This window comes from Malaclemys terrapin, chromosome 1, assembly GCF_027887155.1.
Source record: "Malaclemys terrapin pileata isolate rMalTer1 chromosome 1, rMalTer1.hap1, whole genome shotgun sequence".
NCBI classification, from domain to species: Eukaryota; Metazoa; Chordata; order Testudines; family Emydidae; genus Malaclemys; species Malaclemys terrapin.
In genome coordinates, this window is record NC_071505.1 from 179,669,945 (window position 1) to 179,697,054 (window position 27,110).

The window sequence follows — 27,110 nt, forward strand, 5'->3', positions numbered from 1 at the left end:
TATAACAAAAACAATTACAGTGTAGTCAAAAGTCATATATGACTGTGAATTCTAAAAATTATTTATGAAACTAAAGTGGTAATGCAATAAGTAACTCAGTCATGTAGTTAGTTTCCTGGTTATGAGCATGAGCCAATACCCAACTGAGGTCAGTAGAAAGACTCAAATTAACTTCAATTGGCATTGGATCGGGTCCTATTTTATGAGCCACTGCATTATAATATAACCAGGGAGAGGCAAATCCTGGACTCCCAGTTTCCATTATGAAGTGGAGTTTAGGCTAGGCTCTCTTCGTTCCTCAATGTTTAGACAATTTCATACAGTTAGCAAGTATGTGTTCTCCTGGAGAGGAATGTTTTGCCCGTTTTAATTCTATAAATTCCCACAGTATTCTTGCCAGCAAGTTAAAGTAGTATGGGCTGGATGAATGGACTGTAAGGTGCACAGAAAGCTGGATCGTTGGGCTCAATGGGTAGTGATCAATAGCTCCATGTCTAATTGGCAGCTGGTATCAAGCGGATACTAAACTGGGAGGACTGGTAGATACGCTGGAGGTTAGGGATAGGATACAGAGGGACCTAGCCAAATTAGAGGATTGGGCCAAAAGAAATCTGATGAGGTTCAACGAAGACAAGTGCAGAGTCCTGCACTTAGGATGGAAGAATCCCATGCACTGCTACAGACTAGGGACTGAATGGCTAGGCAGCAGTTCTGTACAAAAGGACCTAGGGGTTACAGTGGACGAGAAGCTGGATATGAGTCAACAATGTGCCCTTGTTGCCAAGAAGGCTAACGGCATTTGGGGCTGTATAAGTAGGGGCATTGCCAGCAGATTGAGGGATGTGATCATTCCCCTCTATTCAACATTGGTGAGGCCTCATCTGGAGTACTGTGTCCAGTTTTGGGCCCCACACTACAAGAAGGATGTGGAAAAATTGGAAAGAGTCCAGCAGAGGGCAACAAAAATGATTAGGGGGCTGGAGCACATGACTTATGAGGAGAGGTTGAGGGAACTGGGATTGTTTAGTCTGCAGAAGTGAAAAATGAGGGGGGATTTGATAGCTGCTTTCAACTATCTGAAAGGGGGTTCCAAAGAGGATGGATCTAGACTGTTCTCAGTGGTAGCATATGACAGAACAAGGAGTAATGGTCTCAATTTGCAGTTGGGGAGGTTTAGGTTGGATATTAGGAAAAACTTTTTCACTAGGAGGGTGGTGAAGCACTGGAATGGGTTACCTAGGGAGGTGGTGGAATCTCCTTCCTTAGAGGTTTTTAAGGCCAGGCTTGACAAAGCCCTGGCTGGGATGATTTAGTTGGGGATTAGCCCTGCTTTGAGCAGGGGTTGGACTAGATGACTTCCTGAGGTCCCTTCCAACCCTGATATTCTATGATTCTATGAAATCTTTAAAAATATGCCAAAATGATCATTTAAAACTAGGGTGATATAGATATATATGTACCAAATTCTTCCCTTCCACAGTTTTTTTCCTTCTTAGCAGAATGGAAACTCTGTGTGGAAATCCCTTGTAATTCTTCCTTCATGGGATATGCAGTGCCCCACGGAAGATCCCCTGGATCTACAGATCTTGGAAAGAGCTAATGGTGGTAAAGTGCATATAGGTGTCCTATGCCTTTATACTACCACCAGATCTTTCCCCCAACAATTCCTTCAGCTCCTGGGAAGCATGGCTGCTGCAGAAGCAATACTACCAAAGAACTCCCAATTGAAGCTTCCTGATCCCCCACAAAGGAACCATGTATGTATAAGGATGAGGTGAGATAATGTCATAGAGGCAGAATTTTGTCTTTCTTCACTATATATCCCCTTCCCCATCCAGACACTATTTGTAGTGCACATTTCCCTTCGCTTACAAAGGCAAAGAAGACTATAATGATAAGGAAACCTCCCAACTTTTTCTCTAAATATGTATTAAAACCCCTTATCAAAATATGGAAATTGCTTAAATGGTTTTTTTTCAGGTAAAATACAGGTGGAATCCCACTTCTTTAAAATAGGACACAGGGGTAAATACTATGCCTTGGTCTTCTGATTTATTTAGACCATAAGCTAAATAAAGCATTAAAAAGTGACTCTCTCCTTTGTATCTTCAAACAACATTTAGCAAGTCACTTTAAATGAGTAAGCAAATATGTTTTGATCAGAAATCTTCAGAGAAAAAAGTATGTATTTGATTCACCTCAAAATATAATGACTGAAAAGTAATCCTGCCTTACCTCTTAAAATCTTGCTTGGTCCTGTACCTTCATAAATATTTAAAGTGTCCGCATATTGTTGGGTATCAAAGGAAGTGAAGTTTAGTTTAATGGATAATCCTTGATTTGCACTAAAATAACAAAAACAAAAGAAAAAAAGGAAGATTATATGCTTCAGTAATTTTCCTTGTCTGTAGTAAATGAACTGTTTATATGAAGGCTGTTTAATGGATAGTTCAGAAAGGTTATGGGAATGGCATTATCAGCTTTTCTAATCTGTGCTAATCATGGTGAAATTTTAGATGAAGCATTACACTTTGTACAATAGCAAAAGAGAACAGACGGGAAGCCTCTTCAACAGTGGAAACTGTAGGAAAGATAGGGTATAAAACAAACCTCACTTAAGCAACTGCTTAATTGATTATCCATACCACCTTTTTTAGGTTTCTTTTAATTTTGCTTAACTAGAGAAATGGACTCAAGAGTTGAATTTTAGTTTTATAGTTTTTTATTAAATATTTTTACCAGCAGAAACTAATATTATAAGACAGGTATTGGCAACTATCCCTTGGCCCGTGCCGCTTTCCGCAGCCCCCATTGTCCTGGAGCGGCGAACCACAGCCAGTGGGAGCCACGATTGGCCAAACCTGCGGATGCGGCAGGTAAACAAACCGGCCCGCCCCGCCAGGGGGCATACCCTGGCGAGCCACGTGCCAAAGGTTGCCGATCCCTGATACAGGAAGATAAAACTAGTGTAGGACTATGATTTGGATAACACAAACTAAAAAATTGGTTGATATAACCATTCAGGTTTTCAGAATCAAATTAAACAACCACAATAGAAAATAATATTTATCCTCAATTACTATCTTAGGAAGGTGACTTAGTTTAGATATTTGACCAGGAATCCCTTAGAACAGGGCCCCACTTGTGTCATTTGTTTATCAACTCCGATGTTGCTAACAGAGAGGAAAAAACAATCCAAAGCTAAATCACAACACAGTTTGGTCAGTTACTTTCATAACAATTCTTCATAACCAACTTCTCTTTCCCAATGGATCTATAGTAGTCAACTCTTATTACCTATTTCCCAATGAATTATATTAGCCCCAGGATCTAACTAACACTCCTAACCATCTAACAAATGCATACCTTTATGACAAACTGTATAGACTGAGTGTAGTACAAGAATCTTGTATACTTGGTCTCATTTTATGTCTGTATACACCTAGAATTTAAAAGGCAGTATGCAACCATTCATTACAGTAGATGAATTCACATATTTTTTACAATCTTAGTTAACAACACAAACTTTGTTCATTTCTAAAGCTACTTTACAATAATCTTGATTGGAACCTATTACAAAACAAGGACACACACTATAACTCTGACATTCTTTAGAGCACATATACAAGCATGTACACTTCCTTACTAAGTAGGTACCTAGTTTCAAGAAGTGGTCAGTTGACTAATTTGGGTCATCACCTAAGAGAAAGTCTGCATCACCTGATCTTTGCTTCGTGGTCAGCTTTTTAGCTCAGTTATCATTCACAGTAGGTGTTCACATTGCGAATACAGATGGAGCAAAAGACAGACACAACTATAGTTTTTCCCCAGTGCGCTAGTAGGCAACCAGAATTGCTGGAAAATAGGAACATTCAGTTAAAGACTTCTAGCCAAGATACTTAATGTCAGCAGGAGGAGTCCCTGGTGGCTGGACCAGGACCTTAGTCCAGATGTCTTTGGTTTTCAGGAACTGATATACTGAAAAAGACAGGCCCTTTGATCCCATTTCTATTGGGGACAGGTCCTTTGATCCCATTTCTGCTGGGTGATTCAACTTTATCCCTTTTCTTGGAGATGCTGGAATGGACCAATCAGATGGTGACCCATACTACTTCAGAAGATTTGAAATGACCAACCAAAATAAGAGTTGTCCTTCCTCATCATTCTCTCAGGGAACGAGACATCAGCTTTTGAGTTCTTGCAACTGGGATTGGAATTTTCCAGGTGTTTTATGCAACACACTTTGTTACACCAGTTTGTGCACAGCAAGTTAGGTCATAGCTGTTGATGCAACCATCTTGAGACGTATCTTGAACACTAGCTGGTTTGCTCTGGTCAGCAACTAACCACCAGAGATTGCTTTCTGTGACCCACTTTGCGGTGCATCTTTTGGCTAACTTTGCAGTTATGCTTGCTCAAGTTGCAGCTTCTTCAGCAACTCTGCTAGCTGCTGAAATCTCCAAAGTTCATGTCATTTATACAAGGTCCATCCATATTCTTTGATACTCTTTAAACTTGTTATAACAGTCCATTATACAATGCAAAATCAGTTCAAGAACTGTTGTTCTCCAACAGGCCAAAACAGCTGAATAAATCTTCCATTTTTGTTCTCCTTCTTTCAACAACAATGGTGAGACCTTGGTATGTATGGCTGAGCTGAGTCCATGCATTATATATAACCAGTTACATTTCTGATTATTCCACTCGGTGCTCAAGTGTCCTTATAAACTCACTGTTCGGTTTCAATTTCTTTTATTTATTGCCTCTCTCACTACAGGTGTATTTCATTAGCTTGACAGCATAAGCATGCTTGATTGCAAACATTAGGCTTATTTTATCACTTAAACTAAAATAGATCAGTATGAACACAACCACTTTCTTTCCTGACAATACTGCGCATGAATAAACCCTGTCATTAAAGTCTTCAATATTTTGCTCCAAACTGTATCACCTATAGTTGCCTTTCCTTTTACATATATTTTAATCATAATATTAGATTTAATTAAGTTTCCTATTTCACTACTTTATCTGGCACATAATATAATATCAATGTTTGATATTAAATCAATTTTTAATTCATTCATTCATTCACAGACAGGAAAAAGGGGAAGTCTCTGTAGCTCCATCCGTACACTCCTGCAAAAGCCTGTAGCAACTCTGATTTTTCTCGAACTATTGAAGAAACCTAGCTGTTAGATCTTGAGTTTTTATTCTCTTGGCCATTTGTTCTATCTTTTCTAAAAGGCCTTAATGCTCAGGCAAATTCTCATATAGTGATAACACATAACCTTGGTTACTGCCAGAGCCTACAGATTCCTTACATACATAAAACGTTTACTTCAGGGTTTGAACCGTCTAATTATTTGGAATCAGAAGTTGAAATGGATAGCTCTTTTTTTTAAACTGGTTGCTAATTTGTGGTCATCTTCTGATACTTGGCTCATGATGAGTATCACCTTAATCCGCAAGTAGCCTCATTTAAGTCAAATGAACTTTTGTGGAGTATTGCGATAATCAACAAGAGTAAATATTTCAGAATCTGTCACTTAGTCCATGCTACCTTCCTCCTTGTTCCAAAACCACAATTTAAGTTCAGAAGAACCGGGGCTGTCCAACCTACAAGTTGGCTCTATGCCTTCACTTCTAAGCATCGCACAGCAGTCTGGTGCATCAGTTCAATATCACAAGTACTGCATCCTATTCCCCCCCATCACATTCTCCATATTTTTTCTAAATGATTCTCTCCATACTCTCCCCATCAGAAATACATGATGGTCCAAGATCCATAACTCCACTGCCAAAATCAATTAATCTTTCCAATAGAACCATTAATTTGTTCTTCTCTATGGTTGATTCCCAGCGGAAGTCCAAATACGATTTGAAAGCAACAGTCTCAACATGCCTGTCAGAACCAGTTGGGAGATACACATGGAACAAGGTTTCATGCAGCTTGTACTCCTTTTTATTTTTCTTTTGTGGCTGTGCACAGATAGAAACATAAATATATATATTTATGAAAATGAAAAGATGAAGAATGCTGTGAAAAGTAAATGCGCTGGGGGAGAACTTGTGTAATTAAATATGATGGAGGGAAATTGACCACACTGTTGGTATCATATTATGTTTATGCTTTGAGTAAAAAAAAAGATGAAATTATGTCTTTGTAAGGAAACATATAGAAAAGGGAAAACGGAAAACATATTTTAACAGGGGTCACTGCTGAGCTTTCTGGTTACTTAGTAGAGAAGGAAAGGACGGGAAAAGATCAAAGTTGGTTGTGCTGCATGTTGATTTTTTTCTAATAAAGATTTTCTAACAAGAATAACATAAAATGCATTCCATTGGTGACTGCAAAATTCAAAAGACTCCCCAAAGAAACACTTGAAAGAAGACAGTGTCTGAGTTAGGAGATACCCAGCCGATCTGTTCAGGCTTTCACTGTAAGTGCTCAGGCTTTTCTAAGGCAGAGAACTGAAGAATAAAACTAGACGATTATTTTTCCCATTGAGAAACATGTAGCTACACACATTTGCTGCATCATTACTGTAATGTTGGACATAGAAGATGAACCTTTAAAAGGCCTTTAGCTCAACTACACCGGGAGGTGTGGCATCCAAAGGTAAACCCCAAGATACAGGACAATCCCTCTTATGTTTGCATGTTATCTGTGATGCTTCTTTATCTATCAATTCACTATGTAGCACAATCCCAACACTTCATGACAGAGAAGTGCTAGGCTACGTCTTCAAGAAATCGATCACTCGGGGATCGAATTATCGCGTCTCGTCGGGATGCGACAATCGATCCCCGAAGACGTAGCCCTAGAAATCTGCTATATAAGGGTTAGGTATTATTGTTAGTAATAACTGATGGGGTGATTTTGATTCAGATTACTGATGTGGGAGTATCTTAATATGAAAGCATTCTCATCCAGACCTACTCTGACCTTTGTGGGATGATGTAATGGGGTTCACTCACCACTAGGGGTGCATCCTCCTGGCCACTCTGGGGCTTAGCTCCTTCCAGGTGCTGTGCCCACTTGTGGTAGTCTCTCCACCCATCGTCCTCTTTCACCTGTGGCCCCTCTTACTTCAGTAGCTGCAGCTTTCTCTTTGCGACTTGGGCCACCCCTTCTGAGACATCAAAGACTTTTAAGGCAAACTGTCCAAGGGAGTCCATTCACTACTGCCTGGTCTGTGCCTCTTCCCCATAGGCTGGCAGGGGAACCCAGGCCCACCCTCTACTCCAGGTTCCAGCTCAGAGACCCTCTAGTTAGCTGCCAATCTCTGTTCCACCCTGGACCTTACTGCCTTTTCCCTGAGGCTTTCCTTACCTTTTGTCTCTCCCCCTGCTCTGGGTTTGTCAGTCACACACCTCCCTCCTCCTAGGGAGTAACTTTAGGCTACTTTTCTCTATACCCCCAAACACACCTTCCTTTTTCCAGGAAGTGACTAGAGTCTACTTCCCTGCATTCCTTTTCTGCTTTCAGCTCCTGGGCTTTATGCAGGTCCTGCTTGTTCCTGCCTAGCTGAGCCTTGTCTAATTAATTCCTGCTCCCTGGCTCCTCCTCCAGGTACTGCCTGGGAAGTACATTGGCCCTGAGAGCCAGCTTAACCCCTTCAAGCCTTGTCTGGGATGGACACCCCAGCACAGAGGGGTACTTTAATTCAGGCAGAGCCCCAATGACTCTTATAGGGACCTTATGCCTTATTCCATCTTTTGTAGGTATGTGGGCCATAATTTATTCCATGTGTTTAAATAGGATAAATTCAGCACCAAGGCCTATATTTTAAAAATTGGGTGGCTACAGTTTGGGTCCTAAACTCTTTTTTAGGTACACGATTTTCAAAAGTGCTGAGTACCTACCAGTTTCCACTGATGTCACTGAGAGCTGTTGGGTGCTCAGGCTACTTATTTAGGTGCCTTATTTTAGCCACCCAGTTTTGAAAATCTTGGTCCAAAATCCCTAGATCAGAGGTTCTCAACCTTTCCAGACTACTGTACCTCTTTCAGGACTCTGATTTGTCTTGTTTACCCCCAAGCTTCACCGCACTTAAAAACTACTTGCTTACAAAATGAGACATGAAAATACCAAAGCGTCACAGCACACTATTACTGAAAAATTGCTTACTTTCTCATTTTTACCTTATAATTATAAAATAAATCAATTGGAATATAAATATTGTATTTCCATTTCTGTGTATAGCAGGGATTGGCAACTTTAGCCTGCAGCCCGCCAGGGTAAGCCCCATGGCGGACCGGGCCAATTTGTTTACTTGCCGCGTCTGCAGGTTCGGCTGATCACAGCTCCCACTGGCAGTGGTTTGCCTCTCCAGGCCAATGGGGGTGGTGGGAAGCGGCGGCCAGCACATCCCTTGGCCTGCGTCGCTTCCCGTCGCCCCCATTGGCCTGAAGCGGCGAACCGCGGCCAGTGGGAGCTGCGATCAGCTGAACCTGTAGACGTGGCAGGTGAACAAACCGACCCGGTCTGCCAGGGGGTTTACCCTGGCAGGCCACAGGACAAAGGTTGCCAATCCCTGGTGTATAGTATATAGAGCAGTATAAACAAATCATTGTTGTATGAAATTTTAGTTTGTACTGACTTCACTAGTGCTTTTTATGTAGCCTGCTGTAAAACTAGGCAAATATCTAGAAGAGTTGATGTACCCACTGGAAGACTATTGTATACCCACAGGGGTACATGTACCCCTGGTTGAGAACCACTGCTCTAGGGGCCAGGTAATAGCAGTTCTTATTTGGACACACATGCATAATCATAATTCCTCTTGGAGTAATCACAGCCTCTACAGCAACATTTGAAAGAGTATAGTGTATGGTCTCCTCACCAGCCACCTGGAGGTAGCATTATCCAGACAATTATTCACTATGCTTCAAATTCTGGGAAACATCAGGCTAAGGAGCATAAGATGTCATGCATCTGAAGATAAAATCTGACCCTTAATATATAATACCCACTATATCTGATAATTAGTATTTGCCAGCAATTACCAGTGAATGGCACTTCAGATATCAGAAGCTGAAGAGTGATGAATGTGTTTATAAAAAGGAAAACACAAGACTTAAATGTACTCCTGACTAGTTGAGATAAATGGGCAAGTTAAGGATCTGCTGTGACAGAACAACCTCAAAGATGGGGACTTTCAAAGGAGCCTGTGTGATTTAAAATCCCAACTGCCACTGAGCTTCAGTGAGAATTGGGTGTCTAACTCCCAATTTAATCACATTCATTGGGAACATGAGGATCACAAGACTGTCATCTTTTACAAAGCTATTACAAGAGCCTTTGCCTCTCAAAGTACTTTTGAGTGTGTCACTTGGCATGGAGTGGGATTTTCAGAAGCAACTAAGGCCCAAATCCTTGAAGATAAGTCCCATTGAAATCAATGGGAGTTAAGTGTTTAAAAAACTTTGAAGAGCTGAGCCAAAGAGACTTAGGAACAGAAGTCCTATTGACTTCCAGCAAAGACTTGTGCCCCTAAGTCACTTAGGAACATCTTAAAATCCCACTCGTCAACAACAGTTGACTTTCAAAACTATTGCTTTGAAGGTAATATTTCCAGTAATATTTTTATGAAAGACAACATTCTGCGCTATGGAGAGTCAATTGAGTGGCAATACACCCAAATTATCCAGAGCAGACAAATACTTCCATATACAGAAATTCAGTACCCAAGATTTTTCACACCATCCCTACCACCTTAGGCATCAAATATCTTAAATGAGAAAACTGATGGTATATTTCACTCTTGAAGTTTATGCCTTGTTTTAAGGAAAGCTGTGTACATAAATGGAATAAATTTCTATTGTGCATTTTACAGGGACATCTTAACTGAGAATACAAAACACAAGGAATAAGTTCTGATATAAAGGAAATGAGAACACCTTACAATCAAATAGATGTTAGGTAACAACATGTTTTGAAGCTACTTACCGTATAATCCATTGGCAAACAATATTTGAATTATAAGGCTTTGGATAATTAATAGAGTGGAAAGATCCAGAGGAGCCAGTCAACATAAATTTTCCATCACAAGTTGTAGCTGTAAAGAAATAATCATTAATATTTGCCATAGTACAATATGACATTTGAAGGTATTGCTTGAATGAAACTGGACTCAGAAGCAGGCTTACATCAACAATTTTGAAAATGTATTATAGGGAACAATCCTGCATTGACAGGGGGATACGCTAAATGACCCAATAGATCTTTCCTATCTCTAACTCCTATAACTGTATGATTTCACAATACAAGCTTGACTTTTTTTTGTCTCACTGACATCTTATGGAAAACATTGTACAGTAGTCAGAGACAACACTGCTTATCTAGCCATTCATTTTTTGTATTCTCCTTCCCTGTTTTATGTTATTAAGTGCATTTGCAGAGAAACAGGATCTTGCATTTAGAGTTCATATTTCATCCTTGAACTCATGGATGAAAGGATGTGGTTCATAGCTTTTTTTTTAAATCAGTGAATTTAAGCAAAAACACAAATGCAAAAAGTCCCGTAAGAAAATGGACAAAGTTTTACGTTTGCACATTTTGAATTTCATAAGGTATTTTTTTTGCTAAAACAGAGGGATTGTCCAAATCTTACATTAAATACTCTTCCTGTATCCTCACTGATGCTGATCTTTATGGTAGTCTTATTTTTAAAATAACATAAGTGTTTTCCCCTACGCTTTCTATTTACCATTTAGATATTTTACTTGAAAAATGGACAGTTACTATATTTTAAATGCAATGCCACATATTACTCAGGGAGCAAGAGAAAGTTGATCAATTTGATATGGCTCATAAGAAGTTATATATTGTTAGTAAGATATTTTTGTCTTTATTAATATGGATGTGGCTATTACCCCATTAATAATAATAATAATGATAATGTGCTAAATTTGTAAAGTGCACAAAGGTGTGGTATTTTCTTATAGAGGTTTAGCAAAATAGGTGCCAGCCTCGTAGAGTTATCACCCCATAATGACTATGGCAAAGTTTAGCATATGCTTCATTTGTTCAACAATTCCCTTTTGCTCCTCTCCCATCCCCCTTTCCTTTATCTGCTCTCTCTCACTATCTGCCCCTAATCCAACCATTCCCATCACAGACCTTGGACTGACTGTAAGAGGACTACTACATAACACAAGGGCATTAAAGCATAAATGCACTTATCTAATCAGGAGATTTCCCCAACAGTCACAAAGTTAGTTTAAAGGTAGTGGCACAGGGCTAGCTGGAGTTGTCCCTTTTGATTTCCTTAGCCACCTCACTGGTGATTCTGGGCTGCTCCAACTACTTCCCTTGCAGAGAGAGGAGGCACCTCTGGTCAGGGCAAGGCAGAGTCTGAGCTGTCATTTTGACTTCTTCTGCCTCATTGCTGGAGCCTCTGGGCAGCTCCAGCTGCTTCCCTTGCTGGGTCAGAAGAAGGTCCTTTTGGTCCAATGTGGGGTTTCCTGGAGATTGCTCTTGTTGCTTCTCCATCCCAGGAGAATCTGGACAGCTCCAGCCACTTGTCTTGGGGGCTGGGTGCATTTAGGATTTAATCCTGCTCTCATTTAAGTCAATGACAAAACTCCCATTAACTTCAAAAGAGTAGGATCCAGCCCATCTGTTTCATGTGCAGAGTCTTTACCTGCCAATGAAGGTTTATTTCTTCACCGCTAACATAGGTTAATCTCTTTCAGCAAAGTAGCGATGCTGTGAAGTAGGTTTATTATGGTAGACAAAAACAGGGTTGTTAGCGCCCGTTATGAAAAATAATGCCCCCAAGGGATGAGCCTCCAGACTCCTTTTCCTTAGACTGATGTGCTATACTGCTGCTTTTCCAACAAAATTGTTTAATAATATAAACAGTCTAGGTGTTCCCTACTTCTCTGGAGACCCCTTAACTGCTATTTCTAACTGCCCTTCAGTATTGCCTATTGATGCTGCTGCCCATAGCAGAGCCAGAAGGAAACATTTCAGGGCAATTTTATTGATAAAATAGAAAATGAATGTATTTTTCATCATCTGTTGTCTGAATCTCTGCTTAAAAGCTTATGGATTTCACTACACTTTGTCAAAGTCAGGAAGAAATAGTTAGAATTTCACCTTTCCTGTAATGTATCTATACATCTCTAACATATGCTAAACTCAGTAACACGAGAGGGAGAAATAAACCAGGGAGGAGTGAGGCGGAAGGAGGAATCAAGTTTAGTTGTTTAAAGGGAAATAGCACTTTTTGTGTGCAAAAGCACTTGCAACAAGAATTATAAATTGGCTGTAAATCTCATTGTAAAACTCTGCAGCACTTCTGAAAAGCCAGACAACTTTAGCTATTATATGGCTGTATTAAGTCACTCTGGGGGATGGGACAGGAGTGAAAAATCAAAGAGGTGGAAAACTTGGCAGGTCTCCCAAATGTGCACATGGCTTATTGCCATTCAGTACACTGGCTCTGCAAACGTTGCTAAGAAGTCTAAATATAGAAGCCTGGAAAAGCTCTTTACTTTTGAGCATAAGATTTAAGATTCAAAATCTAAAATAAAGGTGATGGGCTCAATAACATGTTGTCCTGAAACCAGACTTTTATTTCCCCCCAGGCTGTGAAGAGCAGCTTTCAGTGAAAATGTGAACTGAAAAGAATAGGTTGGATGCTTGATCCAACCAGGCACAAATTAAAAGGAAAAGGATACCACCAGTAACTCCCTAGAACAGGCTGTAACTCCTGGATTTTGCTTTGTGAATACTCTATATCAAGCTTCTGTGTGACATAACTGCACATAATCTCTGTCCTGAAGACCCATGCAAGTTTGGACTCATTTTTACAATTCAATGCAATCTAAAGACATGTTGCTATGAGTAAGAAATAATGTTCTCATTTTTCAAAAGAACTGAGCATTCAAAGAGTCCACTGAATTCTCTCTTATTTTACAAGTGTTTCTATTAGTTCTCTACAAAACATAAGCAAAATTTGTGAGCAAAATTGAGCTCACAAACAAACTTGGTTCTGCCTCAGTGCAGGGGGCTGGACTTGATGACTCTCAAGGTCCCTTCCAGCCCTGCATTTTTACAACGTTATGAAAAAGTGTTATTTACTCTAATGAAAAACCTATACAATTACTGTTAAAAAAATCAGTTTATTTCTTTAATTGTAGCAGGTAGAATACTTTGTATTACAGATAAAATGGAACATTTATGTATGGCTTCAGACCACTGTACAAACTTTAGCTAAGTCATTGGCAGGAGCTATTGCATCAAACATTGTTCTGAGTCAAAGGCCCAATTACACAAACTCCTGAATTCCTTCCAGTTCCACTGATTTAATAGGAATTGATGGCTGGGATGAAGCCTATTTGGCTTAGTTTGTAGCAAAGTGCAAGATTACAAGAGATTTAAGTATGTGTGGTGGCTTTTTGTTGTTTTAAACGGCTTTTTTTCTCTGGTGTTTTGTTCTAATTGTTAAAGAACTACATTTCCCCACCAAGGTCACTAACACTGGTCACAGGCTCCCGAAAGGAGGAAACTCAGGTGTTCAAAACCCTGACAGACCTGCAGAGTGATAAGTGGTGGTTCCCAGAGGGGAGTGTAACTTGGTTTTGAGCTAAGTGTGAGAAGAAGAGTGAAATTCCACCCTAAGACAGGTATAAGCAAGGGACCAGAGAGATCAGAAATGGGGCAGAGGTGCAGTTAGCCCATAACAAGAGCAGTCAACAATTTGAAGAAGGGGCTCAGCACCATTTGAGATCAGGCCTATTCTTGAGATGTTCCTGAATCATTTTTGGTACTATTTAATCAGTTTGTCACAACCCAGTGGCCCCTTCCCTCAGGGGGTTCCCTGGGGAGACAGATCAGCATTGTATGTTGCTAACACTGTCGCAAGCATTGCAAGGCATTTTGGGAAGGGTTAAAGGGTTAAAGGTGTGAGTGTGGAACAAAAGGTTTCTTTACAGGCAACGAAAGGCCAGAGGGTGAGGAAAGGAGAAAAGAACGGGTTAACTTGATGTTCCAGCTACAGCCGAAGATAAGGATCTGACTCCAGCCCAAGGCCATTGCACACACTCTGCTACCTGCCAAGAAAGAAGGGAGGGAGTCCACTCTCCCCCCCTGTGACCAGCCGTGAGACAGGAGAGTGGCTGAACAAATTGCAGGGGCCAGGAAAAGGAGTGAGACAACATGGTCATTGAGGGAAAAAACATGGTCCTGAAGCTGACGTGTTTTGGGGAAAGCTGAGAAGGCCACACAAAGCCGATTTGGACTGATACAAAGAGCACTAGGAGCAGAGGTCCCTGAATGAAACACCCTGAAAAGAACCCAGGACTTAAAAACCCTCCTGAGAGCCAAAGCAAGTTGGAGATCACAGCGGAGCTTGGATGACCTGTGCACAGGACAAGAACTCCCATCCACCCCGCCCCTCTTCTTCTTATGTTACACTCAGACTTGGTCAGACTTGAGTCGTGAGTGTGTGAGTATGGAAGTGGGTTAGGGCTGGGGTACTAATGTTTTCTTGCTTCTTCTGAGTGACGTGCGGGCAGTTCCAACACTCACCGCTGTTATTTTATTATCTTATTAATAAAGCTTTAAAATTCAGACACTCTTGTCTCTGTGTGCTCTTCATCTCCTCCCCTAAAGATCCTGCAGCCTCAGCCTGATCACCTGATGCCCCAGGCAGATTCGTAACATAAATTTGTCACAAGTTCCATTGCAAACATTCTAGTAAGATGGAAACCAGGTTTGAGATAATAAAGGAAGACCTATAAATTGCCTCAGTGCAGTAGAATCCCCCTGGTCAATAGTATTAAAAGCTAATTAAGAACAGTAAGCACTGGAAGAACATCAGATTGAAGTAGGATACCATTATCAACTGTCACAAGGGACATCTCTGTACTGGTTCCACCAAGAAATTAAGAATTATGCATCCTGGAGATGGGGTATGTGGTTCTGCAGCTGCATAGCAACATCATTTGATAGCACAATGTTGGATATAATTTTAAATTATTTGACAACGGCTCTTCCATTAGATGAATATAGCTGGCTTATGCTGCTTCAGCATTATACCATACAAATATTCATAAAAATATCAAGCCAATCTGTAGTTTCATACGTTTCTTGAAGAGTAAAATATCTTCTTGAATTCTATTTTTCACTTCTGTTGGGATTGGTTTGGAAAATACTTTTATTGCTTAATATATTGACAAGTACAAGCAGATATAAAGATTGATTCAGAGCTTTACATTCTTACCACATATTTCTTCAGATTCATCTAAACCATCTGGGCAGTTTGGTACTCCATCACAAAATAAGTCTTTACTTATGCAGTTTATGGCATCAGCACAAGGTTCCTCAGGAGGCAAACACTTCACTGAAATAATAATTGAGATAAGAAAAAGGGAAAAAAAGAAAATTATATTACAAAGGAGAACTGACTTGCCTTTGGGACTCCAGCACAAACCTAATTACACAACAATTGTGTGAGTTGTATGTCTAACTTGCTTATGGTGTTTTTACATGCTCTGAGTCAATACATAATAGCTGAACAAACTCATCAGAAAGGTGAATATTAGTACAGAAGAATGAATAAGTTCAGACATATGAAAACTGAACATTCACTTCCTGTTAGAACTATGCTCCAAACTAGGGCTGGTGGAAATCTATTCATCCCTTTTTTTTTGCAAAATGAAAAAAAATCATTTTTATTTGACTCAATTGGAAGTTCATTTTTTTCCACCTTCAATCATTTAATCAATAATTTAAAATTTGTCATGGAAAAGAATTCCCACATTTTGACCAGCACTAATAAAAAAGCCTTTTTAAGGACAAGTTTTAGTAATATTATAAATCTCTGAGAAAAAAAAATCAATGTTTGTACAATTTTCTGCCCAGATTCTGCAATCAGCTCCCTGGGGATGGACCCTTAAGTCTGTATGGAGTCACACTAACAGGACTGCCCAATGGTGTATGCGTCCCTCCACATGTATCTAATTGTTGGATCAGGGCCAAAGAGTGCAGTCCTGTCCCCATTTGAGTGAATAAGAATTCTGCCAATGGAAAAGGATTGAACCATAAAGACATTTTGAATAAGCATCATGGAAGTACATACCTGATGGGATGGAGGTGGGGAAAAGGGAAATCACTCAGTTGTATGTACATCTGTTTTTGCTTTTGTTAGTAAATGCATATGAGTGAAGGTGGAAAAGATCTGACTTAAGAAAAAAGCAGCAAAATACTTATAAGAACATAAGATTGACCACACTGGATCAGACATAGGATCTTTGTATTGTATTTGTAATACAAACAGGGCCGGCTCTAGGTTTTTTGCTGCCCCAAGCAAAAAAAATTTTGGCTGCCCCCGGTCCCAGCCCTGGGCTCCTCGTCGCACCCCCCTGCTGCCCCAGCCCTGGACTCTCCCCCCGCCCACCCACACCTCCTGCCGCCCCAGCCCTGGGCTCTCTCCCCCTGCCCCACCTGCACCCTCCTTCTGCCACAGGCCTGGGTCACTGGTAACTCGCTCCCAGGGCAGGTCATTCAGCAGGAATTTTAGATGTGCACAGAACACAGACAGGATTGGTTGCCCTATGGTTACAGAACTACAGTAAAGTGGAACAATTTTCAGCTTGTGTGATTGGAGGATATCTGGATGCATATTATAAGACTGTCCTGCATAAATGAGGAAAAGTTGAGGTGCTTTTATTATTCTATTGTTCCACTCTTTCTTTCTATGGGGAATTTTCCAATGCAATATCACTGTCTTCCTTTTAAACAAAACAAACAAACAAAAAAGGCAATGGCTGTTGAAAATAGCAATTCCAGTCCTAATAACCACTGGGAAGCATTTCTTGCTCAATTTTATCCTACTTTTTCTATAGCAAGTTACAGTGGATCAGTATATTTGATTTGGGAGAAATGAAGTAACAGCTGCCCAAATTGAGCTTGAGCACTCCTGAATTTTGAGATGTTCAAATCTGGAAGGCAGATGCTGGGGTGGAGGGGGCCTGTGGCTACGCGGGGGAGCACGGCAGCATGTATGCAGCAGTGTGTCTGGCGCTGCGCGGAGCCAGACACGCTGGTCTGAGTGGCATGGGAAGGGGGCTGGGGGGGTTGGATGGGGTGGAGGTTCGGGGGGGGGGGGCGGGCAGGGAGAAGGGGGGGTTAGATGGGTCAGGGGTTCAGGGGGCAGTCAGGGGACAGACAGTAGTTGGATAGGCATGGGAGTCCCAGGGGTTTGTCAGGGGACAGGTAGGGGGTGAGGTCCTAGGGGGAAAGTTGGGGGGTCTCAGGAGGGGGCAGTTGGGGACAAGGAGAAGGGAGGCTTAGATAGGGGGTGGGGTCCCGGGAGGGGGCAATCAGGGGACAAGAACCAGTGGGGCTTAGATAGGGGGTGGGGTCCTGGGGGGCAGTTGGGGCAGGGGTCCCGGGAGGGGGTGATCATGGGACAAGGACCAGTGGGGCTTAGATAGGGGGTGGGGTCCTGGGGGGCAGTTGGGGCAGGGGTCCCGGGAGGGGGTGATCAGGGGACAGGGAGCAGGGGGGGTTGGATGGGTTGGGGTTTCTGTGGGGGGCAGTCGGAGGGAGTGGATGGTGGTAGGGTGGGGCTAGTCTCCCTCCCTGTGGAGTGTCCTATTTTTTGAATGTTAAAATATGGTATCCTTACTCACAGCGCAGCTCTCCATTCACAGCAGGCTGCAGCATGAGGTCTCAGCTACCTCACTCCCTCCCGCTCTTTCCTGTTGGTAATGGCCAAGGGAATGCTGGGAAATGTAGTTCTTTCCCTGCTCCAGGGCTGGCTCTATAGGCAGGGAGCTAACCAAGGAACTACAGATCCCAGGGCCCCCTGTTGGTTCTCAGCTCCCATGCTGGATCCCTTCAAGTGGGCTGCCCCGAGCACGTGCTTGCTTTGCTGGTGCCTAGAGCCGCCCCTGAATACAAAGTGAAGGCGTAAGAAAGAAAATCTGCCATTTTGCACTCAAGCAATAGGCTATACACTTCATAGCCTTTATATCATAGCCTGTTTTATGCAGAATGGGAATGTTGGCCAGGGCACCACACATGTGTAATGGGAGTTACAACTTTCCACAGGACAACCACCTAGGATAAGCAGAAGAACCTTAATCATACCATTCAATACAAAGCACAACACCCCTCTAACTCTTCACTGAAGTATCAGCAAAGGGAATGACCACAAATCTTGTTGAGATGCTTGAACCTAGTACATTTCTAGACTCAATGAAAAAAACCCCAAAAAACTACACCAAATACCCAGAGATATGCTTTGAGTGAAATTAATATGCAAAAAGAATGTTGTGTTTACAAAAGATATCTTCGATTCCATTTTTATTCCTATTCAAAAAACCAAACTGCAGTGCTATCTTCTGGGCACAAGAAAACTGATATTTTGTTTGAAAATGCTTCTTTTTTATTTTAAGTTTGAAGAACAAATTACCTCTAAATCATAATCGATAGAGGAGTATAAATTGCCACTGTACATGTAAAAATTACAAATGCTTAGACATATCTGAAATACATTTGTGTTTCTCATACTTTTCACTAATTAATGAGTCTGGGAAATATTTTCAAAGGTACATATGGCAGATGGGTACTAAACTTCCACTGAAAGTCAGTGAGAATTAAGCATCTAACTGTCATTTGTGTTTTTCAAAATATTCCCTATAGTCCACAATTGCAAAAATAGCTCTATTAATCCAACACGGTATATACTATACAATATCCTTTGTGTTTAGGGCCCAATCTTGAAAGGTCTTCTTTGTGCATGGCTCTCCCTTTTCAGTCAATGGAAATTCTATGTATGAAGTATTGGTAGGACCAGACCCATAATTTGTACAACTGAATGGACACCAAAGTCTTCTATGTAAAACATCAAACTTTTCACTATATTTAAATTACCAACCTGAAGTTGTTGAAGACTTGCTTGTAGTGAGTGGTTCTGAATCTATGTAAACAAACAAACCTCAAGATTAAAACATTTCAGAAGCACATTTCCTATTCCTTAAAGGCCTAAAAAAGATCTTTCTACTATTCGAAAAGTGTTAATTGTTGCTTCAAAGAAGCCCATATTTGCTACTCTGACATTGTCCAGAGTCAAGCAGAGTTACCAACTCTCATGAGTCTCAAAACTCCAGCTCCTGGAGTCAGGTGAGAATCTCAGTTTTGATTTTCTAAATAGGTAAGTTTCTGTTGCTCCTGACTTTGTAGAAAAGCTTGAAAATATTAACTTTAAAAGGTCAAAAATACATAATGTAACATAAATAATCCAACATATATTATTTTAAAATCTCATGATTTATTAAGCCAATCTCATCATATATGTGTGTATGCAGGCACACCGAGAGAGAGAGAGAGAGAGAGAGAGAGAGAGAGAGAGAGACTGACTTCAGGTAGATACCAGGTTCTTCCATTAATAAAAAATAACATTATTTTGTATACTCATGATATGCAAAGGTTCTGACCTGAAGTTGATGGAAAGGGGCTTTTAGTGAGATTCACAGGATCTGCTAGAACAAAACACAGTTGAGATAACCCATAGTTTAGTTCTAATCTATATCTGTAAACACTCTAGTGTGTAGATTTACTTTATTGATGGTTCTCAAAAAAAAAAAAATCTGAAAAGTTTGGGTGCTTATCTGTTGGTTATCCCATCAACACCTTCCTCTTAACCTTCCTAACAATAGTCTACTTTTTTCTTCTTACTCATCATGCCCCAAAATCTCCCAACTCCTCCTGAAGCACATTCTTCCTTTATCATAGGCCCTTGGCTGCTGATTAAGGTATTGGTTATTGTGCATATGTATTACTGCTATGTACTATGTACTATTGCCAAGACCTCCTCAAGTGTGATCATATCATCTTTATCTCAAAAAAGATGTGTTATCACAGCCAATGAAGAGCATCTTTCAGCTCAAGAGATAGAGGCTTTGTTTTTGGAGAAGAACTGACCTGAGTTGCAAATCAGGTGCAAAATGTGTGGTGTAGTTGCAAACAAAGTTGCTTGTGTGTATGTAGTGATTGATCATTTACGGTACAACTTTCTCTCATGACAATTGCTTGCAGGGTCCAAGGTCTCTCTCTCTGACCTTCTTCCAACTGGCTTTAATTGCTCACCTTTGAATCTTAATTTGTAAGGCCCAGCAACTGTGGCAGCATCTCCATGTCAAGGGAAACCTAAGTGTGCCTTTCCCCATAAGATTTCCATTGAGAATGGAACCAAAGCTTAGCAAAGTTGTTGCACTAACCATTTCTCATAGCATAAGTATGGATAGCTCTGGCCTTATCTAAACCAATTTGAACCTTTACAAAGTTTTTGTTTGGAGTCAATGGGTGGGCAAAGATTTATGTTTGTTTTTACTTTTTTCCAGACTGGTTTAAATCACTAGACTCCAAGGACTTCCATACAAAATACAAAAGCTTGTCTCCTCATTATAGGTGAGTTCAAATCCAAGCATCTTAGATTATCTAGAGTATTACTTCAGGTAACATATCACTTTATGGGACAGCTCCCCAGTTGCTGTACTGCAGTGTATCTCCAATGAAGTCAATGCAGCTATGCCAATTTATACAAGATGAATATGTGGCCCTATACTTGTTATCATACCTTACTTGTGCACACAAGCAAGTTTTCATTTACAAGAAGTACTGACCTGATGATGTTAGAGGTGGGCTTGTAGTCAGACTTTCAGGAGCTGTTGGAACAAAATCAGGTTAAGTGTAAACTTTCTATATAAAGTATTTTGGAGTTTCACATTAGCGTAGGAATCCCACAAATATTTTTGAGACTGTTTTTGACTTGAATGTTCCTCTGAGCCATTTGAAATGTTCCAATTCTCTCCTGGTGAATATCCTACCTCTCTTGCAGCTTTTCGTCCCACTCTGCAAGCTCACCAAGGATTACAACTTCACATCAAGCCCTTTCTCCCATCTCTCTCTCTCTCTCATGCACACAGGAACCCTAATCCCTATTCCTTCTCCTCTTCAAGAAGGATTTTATAGAGAATGTGTGTCTGGGGACTCATGGGGACACATCTGTGACTGTCAGAAGGGACATATTTTTCAAGCAGCCATCTTGAGTCATATTACCATTTATATTACAGTACTCCTTGAGGTACCTGCATCTCATAAGACAATATTTGGATCAGTTAAATGAGCTGAAATGAAAATGGGTGTGGCAGCAATTTTCCAAAAAGAAAGTTACTTTTTATCACTATGGAAGCTGTGGGACCATAGACAAATCACTTCACCTCTGTGGCTCAATTTTTTCATTTGTAAAAGGGAGATGAGACTTTTCTTGCTATAGCGTGTTGAGATTTAGGAAGTTAAAGTGCTATATACAATTATCATTCGAATTTTAAATCAGACCTGTTAATCTCTCACAGCAAAAAAGTTTGCCTATTCCAAAGCTCACAAGTAGATATATTGCCCTTAGTACATAATTTTCTTCTACAGAACTTCTGGGATATAGTGGTCAATCATTTCCCACAATGATGGTAATATAGAAAAAGTTATATATATGTAAAAAAAACCTTCTAGATGGTGCAAATAGTCAAAATAAATAATTATGTCAAGGCTCTGAATTTAGTCATTGAATACCTAAAGTACCTAGCATGAAATGTGCCTTTAGAATATAGAGTATAAGAGACTTTACACACCAGATGTCTCCCTCCCCTTATGAAGGTAATCAGTAGCTACTTATAAGTATCTCCAACAGAGGCTGAAAATGTCATTTAATCAACTTCCACTTCAATGGAGAATTAAGCACCTAACTGTCATTCGTGTTTTTCAAAATATTTCCTATAGTCCACAATTGCAAAAATAGCTCTATTAATCCAACACGGTATATACTATACAATATCCTTTGTGTTTAGGGCCCAATCTTGAAAGGTCTGCTTTGTGCATGGCTCTCCCTTTTCAGTCAATGGAAATTCTATGTATGAAGTATTTGTAGGGTCAGGCCCATAATTTGTACAACTGAATGGACACCAAAATCTTCTATGTAAAACATCAACCTTTTCACTATATTTAAATTACCAACCTGAAGTTGTTGAAGACTTGCTTGTAGTGAGTGGTTCTGAATCTATGTAAACAAACAAACCTCAAGATTAAAACATTTCAGAAGCACATTTCCTATTTCTTAAAGGCCTAAAAAAGACCTTTCTACTATTCGAAAAGTGTTAATTGTTGCTTCAAAGAAGCCCATATTTGCTACTCTGACACTGTCCAGAGTCAAGCAGAGTTACCAACTCTCATGAGTCTCAAAACTCCAGCTCCTAGAGTCAGGTGAGAATCTCAGTTTTGATTTTTAAATAGGCAAGTTTCTGTTGCTCCTGACTTTGTAGAAAAGCTTGAAAATATTAACTTTAAAGGGTCAAAAATCGTAATGTAACATAAATAATCCAACGTATATTATTTTAAAATATCATGATTTATTAAGCCAATCTTATCATAAATGTGTGTATGCAGGCACACCGAGAGAGAGAGAGAGAGAGAGAGAGAGAGACTGACTTCAGGTAGATACCAGGTTCTTCCATTAACAAACAATAACATTATTTTGTATTCTCATGATATGCAAAGGTTCTGACCTGAAGTTGATGGAAAGGGGCTTTTAGTGAGATTCACAGGATCTGCTAGAACAAAACACAGTTGAGATAACCCATAGTTTAGTTCTAATCTATATCTGTAAACACTCTAGTGTGTAGATTTACTTTATTGATGGTTCTCAAAAAAAAAAAAATCTGAAAAGTTTGGGTGCTTATCTGTTGGTTATCCCATCAACACCTTCCTCTTAACCTTCCTAACAATAGTCTACTTTTTTCTTCTTACTCATGATGCCCCAAAAATCTCCCAACTCCTCCTGAAGCACCTTCTTCCTTTATCATAGGCCCTTGGCTGCTGATTAAGGTATTGGTTATTGTGCATATGTATTACTGCTATGTACTATGTACTATTGCCAAGACCTCCTCAAGTGTGATCATGTCATCTTTATCTCAAAAAAGATGTGTTATCACAGCCAATGAAGAGCATCTTTCAGCTCAAGAGATAGAGGCTTTGTTTTTGGAGAAGAACTGACCTGAGTTGCAAATCAGGTGCAAAATGTGTGGTGTAGTTGCAAACAAAGTTGCTTGTGTGTACGTAGTGTGGAAGCAGAGAAAAGAACTGACAGAAGGGAACTGCAATGCATGATGGTTGTTAGCAAGAGTCAGGCTTCGTTAGCAAGAGACAGTCTTTGTTAGCAAGAGTCAAGCTAGCTGTGACCCTGATAACCCTGATAACGCGAGATTTGTAGAAGCGAGGATTGTGTGAGGATTGTGTGAGACGGGTGAGAAAGAGCTGTGTAAGAAGTCATTGTGACCTCAGTATAGATAAGGTGTAGAAGACCTTGTGTAGATAAGGTATAGAAACTAATTGTATGTAGGCAAGAGTCAAAACAAGTAAGGAAATGAGATATCAAGATGGCCTATGTATAAACAAAATGCAGCTGTCCCTCATTATTTCTGTAATGAAAGGTATAAATGCTTGCTGTAATTAGTTACCAGAGAGAGACCTGCTTGCTCTCTCCTCTGCACATGTGAGAGTTAATAATAAAGCCTCTGACTTGCTGTACCTAAACAAAATAGTGAGAACTCAGTTTTTCTCCGACAATTTGGGGGCTCGTCCGGGATGGCAACGCCCACTGAGGCAACGGCAGCTGCTACGGATCGTTCCCCTTCGAACCCCATGGCGCCACAATAGAGGTAAGAGACCTTTTGAAATCTCTATTGGGGTGTCGGAGGAGGACTGTCCGTGGGGCCGTCTGCCCCTGTTGGGCTCACGCCATCCGAACTTATTGACTGTGCAGCAAGGTCAGATGCTGAGCGGCGTAATAGGGGAATTGTTTGCCGCCCCCTGTAAGCATATGCTAGGTGCATAGGGTTTGCACCTGTATTGAGGAGTTGTTACTGCCTCAAGAGGGGTTTTTACCGCCTCAAGTGATGCATCAAGGTACTTGGGAATAGTACCTGGAGGTACTCAGGAGTAGTACCTGGTATAAGGCCTTGGTATGTTGGAGTGTGTGTGTGTGTGGTGTGTGTGTGTGTGTGTGTGTGTGTGTACACAGTGTGAATTGAGTGTTACCGGAAGACGCCCAGAGTACTCTGCGAAGTCTTTTGGCTCGTGACCAGAACTACTCTAACGCAAGCCCGGTAACTAGAGGATCTTTTAGGAGATCCGACCCATGTAAGTTGACTCGGCCTGGCATCGTCCGGCGAGGAGGCTACCTGGGTCTAGGAGTGTGTGCACCCATCTTCCCTCCCCTTTTCCTCTCCGTGTGAGCCACTGACAGTCTGACCATCTCACTGGATGCAACAGAGTAAGCGGCGCTTTCTCTCTGAGATTAGCCGACGCTCTTTGCTGAAGGGAGGTGTAGGGGGTCATGGCTATCCTCGTTAGTCACTCCTGTGTGAATACCCTGTAGGGAGAGATCCTTAGTTTATGAGCCGCTAGCGCGGACAGGGCATCCTTCCCCCTTTGAGTGTGTGATTGGAAAATGGGTGGGGGACAGTCTAAGTCTTCCCTCTCACCCCCTAAGGGTACCCCAGCTTATTTCATGTACGTACATTATGGCCCGAAAACCTGCAGGTATTTAGATAATTGGAATCTTTACACGCGTGCAAATCCATCTAAACAATGTCCACTAGAAGGTACCTTTGATTTAGACAAACTTAAATACCTTAAAGAAACTCTGGCTTCACCAAAAGCCTCTGATACACAGTGGGAGCAATTTGTCTGTTGGTGGGAGGAAGCAACAAAGAGACTCCACGAGTCTCGAGTGCGGAGTCTAAAGGACTCCCAGGAAAAGTTAAAAGCCCAAGTGCAACATTTACAGCTTAAATGCAAGGCATCCAGCTGTTTACCCCCTAGAGCGATTCCTTCTGCTCCTGTGTATCCTAATCCCGTTCAAGCAATTCCTTCTGCTCCCCTTTATCCCCAATTAGTTAGGTCTGACAGTGAGGAGGAAACTGCTGAGGATATTTTAGATTTCTTCAGTAACATTCAGCAACAGCAGCAGCCCGTGCTGCCTCCTCCCCCTGCACAGCATGGGTCTGCTAACGAATCTCACCCGGCAGTGCCAGTTTCACCACTGCATGTATCAGCTGCACACATTGTTCTCTCTTCCCCTGGGAGAGAAGCCTCCTCTTCACCACAAAGAGGTGATTCTGAGCCTCCCAGTAGCTCCCCTGATTCTAATCCCTCTGAGGAAAGTACCCGTTATCTTACTAGAAGTGTGGCACATGCACTCCAGGTTCCTTTAAGAGGCCTGGAACTATTTCTCAAATGCGTACTTTTCTTGGCATGACTGGGTACTGTAGACAATGGATTTTAGGCTATGCAACAATGATTAAACCCTTACAGGATCTGACTAAGTCAGGTACCCCTGAGCCTCTTCCTTGGTCTCCAGAGGCTGAACAAGCTTTTGTTGCTATCAAGCAAAGTCTGTCCAGTGCACCAGCCCTGGGACTTCCTGATTATGCTAAACCATTCACTCTTTTCTGTCATGAGCGTAATGGGTTTGCTTTGGCTGTATTAACGCAAAGGCACGGAGACAAACACCGTCCCATTGCTTATTACAGTACTGCCCTAGACGCTGTGGCAGCTGGATTTCCCCCTTGCCTGCGTGCTGTAGCTGCAGCAGCTCTTGCTGTTCAGGTATCTGAATCTATTGTCTTAGGATCTCCTTTGATTGTTGCTGTTCCTCATGCTGTGGCTGCTCTCTTGTTAAAATCTAAGACACAGCATCTATCCACTTCTCGTCTTACAAAATATGAGCTTGTCTTGTTGTCTTCATCTCATATTACTTTGGCTCGTTGCCCTGTTCTAAATCCTGCCTCCTTGTTGCCTGGGCCCAAAGACGGAGACCCACATGACTGTGTGTCTGTGACATCGGTTCTCTCTCGTCCAAGAGATGATTTACTAGATGTGCCTTTGCAAAATCCTGATCTTATTTACTTTGTAGATGGTTCATGCTTGCGAGATTCTAAGGGCAAATTGGTTGCTGGTTATGCTGTGTGTTCTGCACATGCTGTTATTGAAAGTGCTTTCCTTCCTTCTGTGTTTTCTGCTCAAGTGGCCGAACTTGTGGCTTTAACTCGAGCCTGCATTCTCGCTCAGGATCAAGCAGTTACAATCTATACAGACTCCCGTTATGCTTTTGGAGTGGTACATGATTATGGGTTGCTCTGGAAGTATAGAGGTTTTCTTACATCCACTGGTTCTCCTATTAAGAACAGTCTGTATGTCTCTGCTCTTTTAGATGCCCTTTTATTGCCCAAAGCTATAGCTGTCGTGAAATGTACAGCTCACCAGACCCCTCATGATGAAGTTACCCGTGGAAATGCTTTGGCAGACTCTGCAGCCAAAGCAGCGGCCCTTTCTGCACCTCAGGCTGAATATACTTGTGCTTTGATTGAACAGCCTCCACTAGCCTCCCTTGAGGATCTGGCCAAGATCCAGGAAGCTGCACCGGCAGCTGAGAAACGTTTATGGAGTGCTAATGGCTGTATTCTACACCCTGATCATCTTTGGCGTGCCCCAGCTGGTCGCCTGGTTGCACCGAAGATGTTAATGCCCTATCTTGCTCGTGTATACCACGGAATGGCTCACGTGAGCAAAAGGGGGATGGTTGCTGCAGTTAACCGAGATTGGTGTGCGTTCGGGTTCCCAGTCATTGCACATCACTACTGTCAACAATGTGTGAATTGTCAGCAGCATAACATTGGTAAAGCTGTTAAAGTTAGGCAGGCAGCTCACCCTCCCCCTTGGGGACCTTTTGTAAATATTCAGATTGATTTTATTCAACTGTCTAAATGTTGTGGCTATGAATATGTATTGGTTTTGGTGGATGTATTTTCAAATTGGGTTGAAGCTTTTCCCTGCAGGAAAGCAGATGCCAGGACTGTTGTGAAACTTCTGCTTAAAGATTTTGTACCACGATTTGGCATCCCTGTGAGTATCAACAGTGACCGTGGAACTCATTTTACTGGACAGATTGTAAAGGAGTTATGTGCAGCTTTGCAGACTCAACACAACCTTCACTGTCCCCACCATCCGCAGTCTGCTGGGACAGTGGAACGCC

General features: G+C 41.4%; 1 protein-coding gene across 1 annotated transcript in view; it reads right to left on the reverse strand.

The window, feature by feature from the left end:
* The window catches only part of TMPRSS15 (transmembrane serine protease 15), a 101,974-nt gene that overhangs the window by 61,126 nt on the left and 13,738 nt on the right, over positions 1–27,110 (reverse strand). Inside the window, 3 exon segments of the mRNA XM_054024200.1 lie at positions 2,236–2,345; positions 9,953–10,061; positions 15,237–15,356. Coding sequence (XP_053880175.1) covers positions 2,236–2,345; positions 9,953–10,061; positions 15,237–15,356 — 339 coding nt within the window.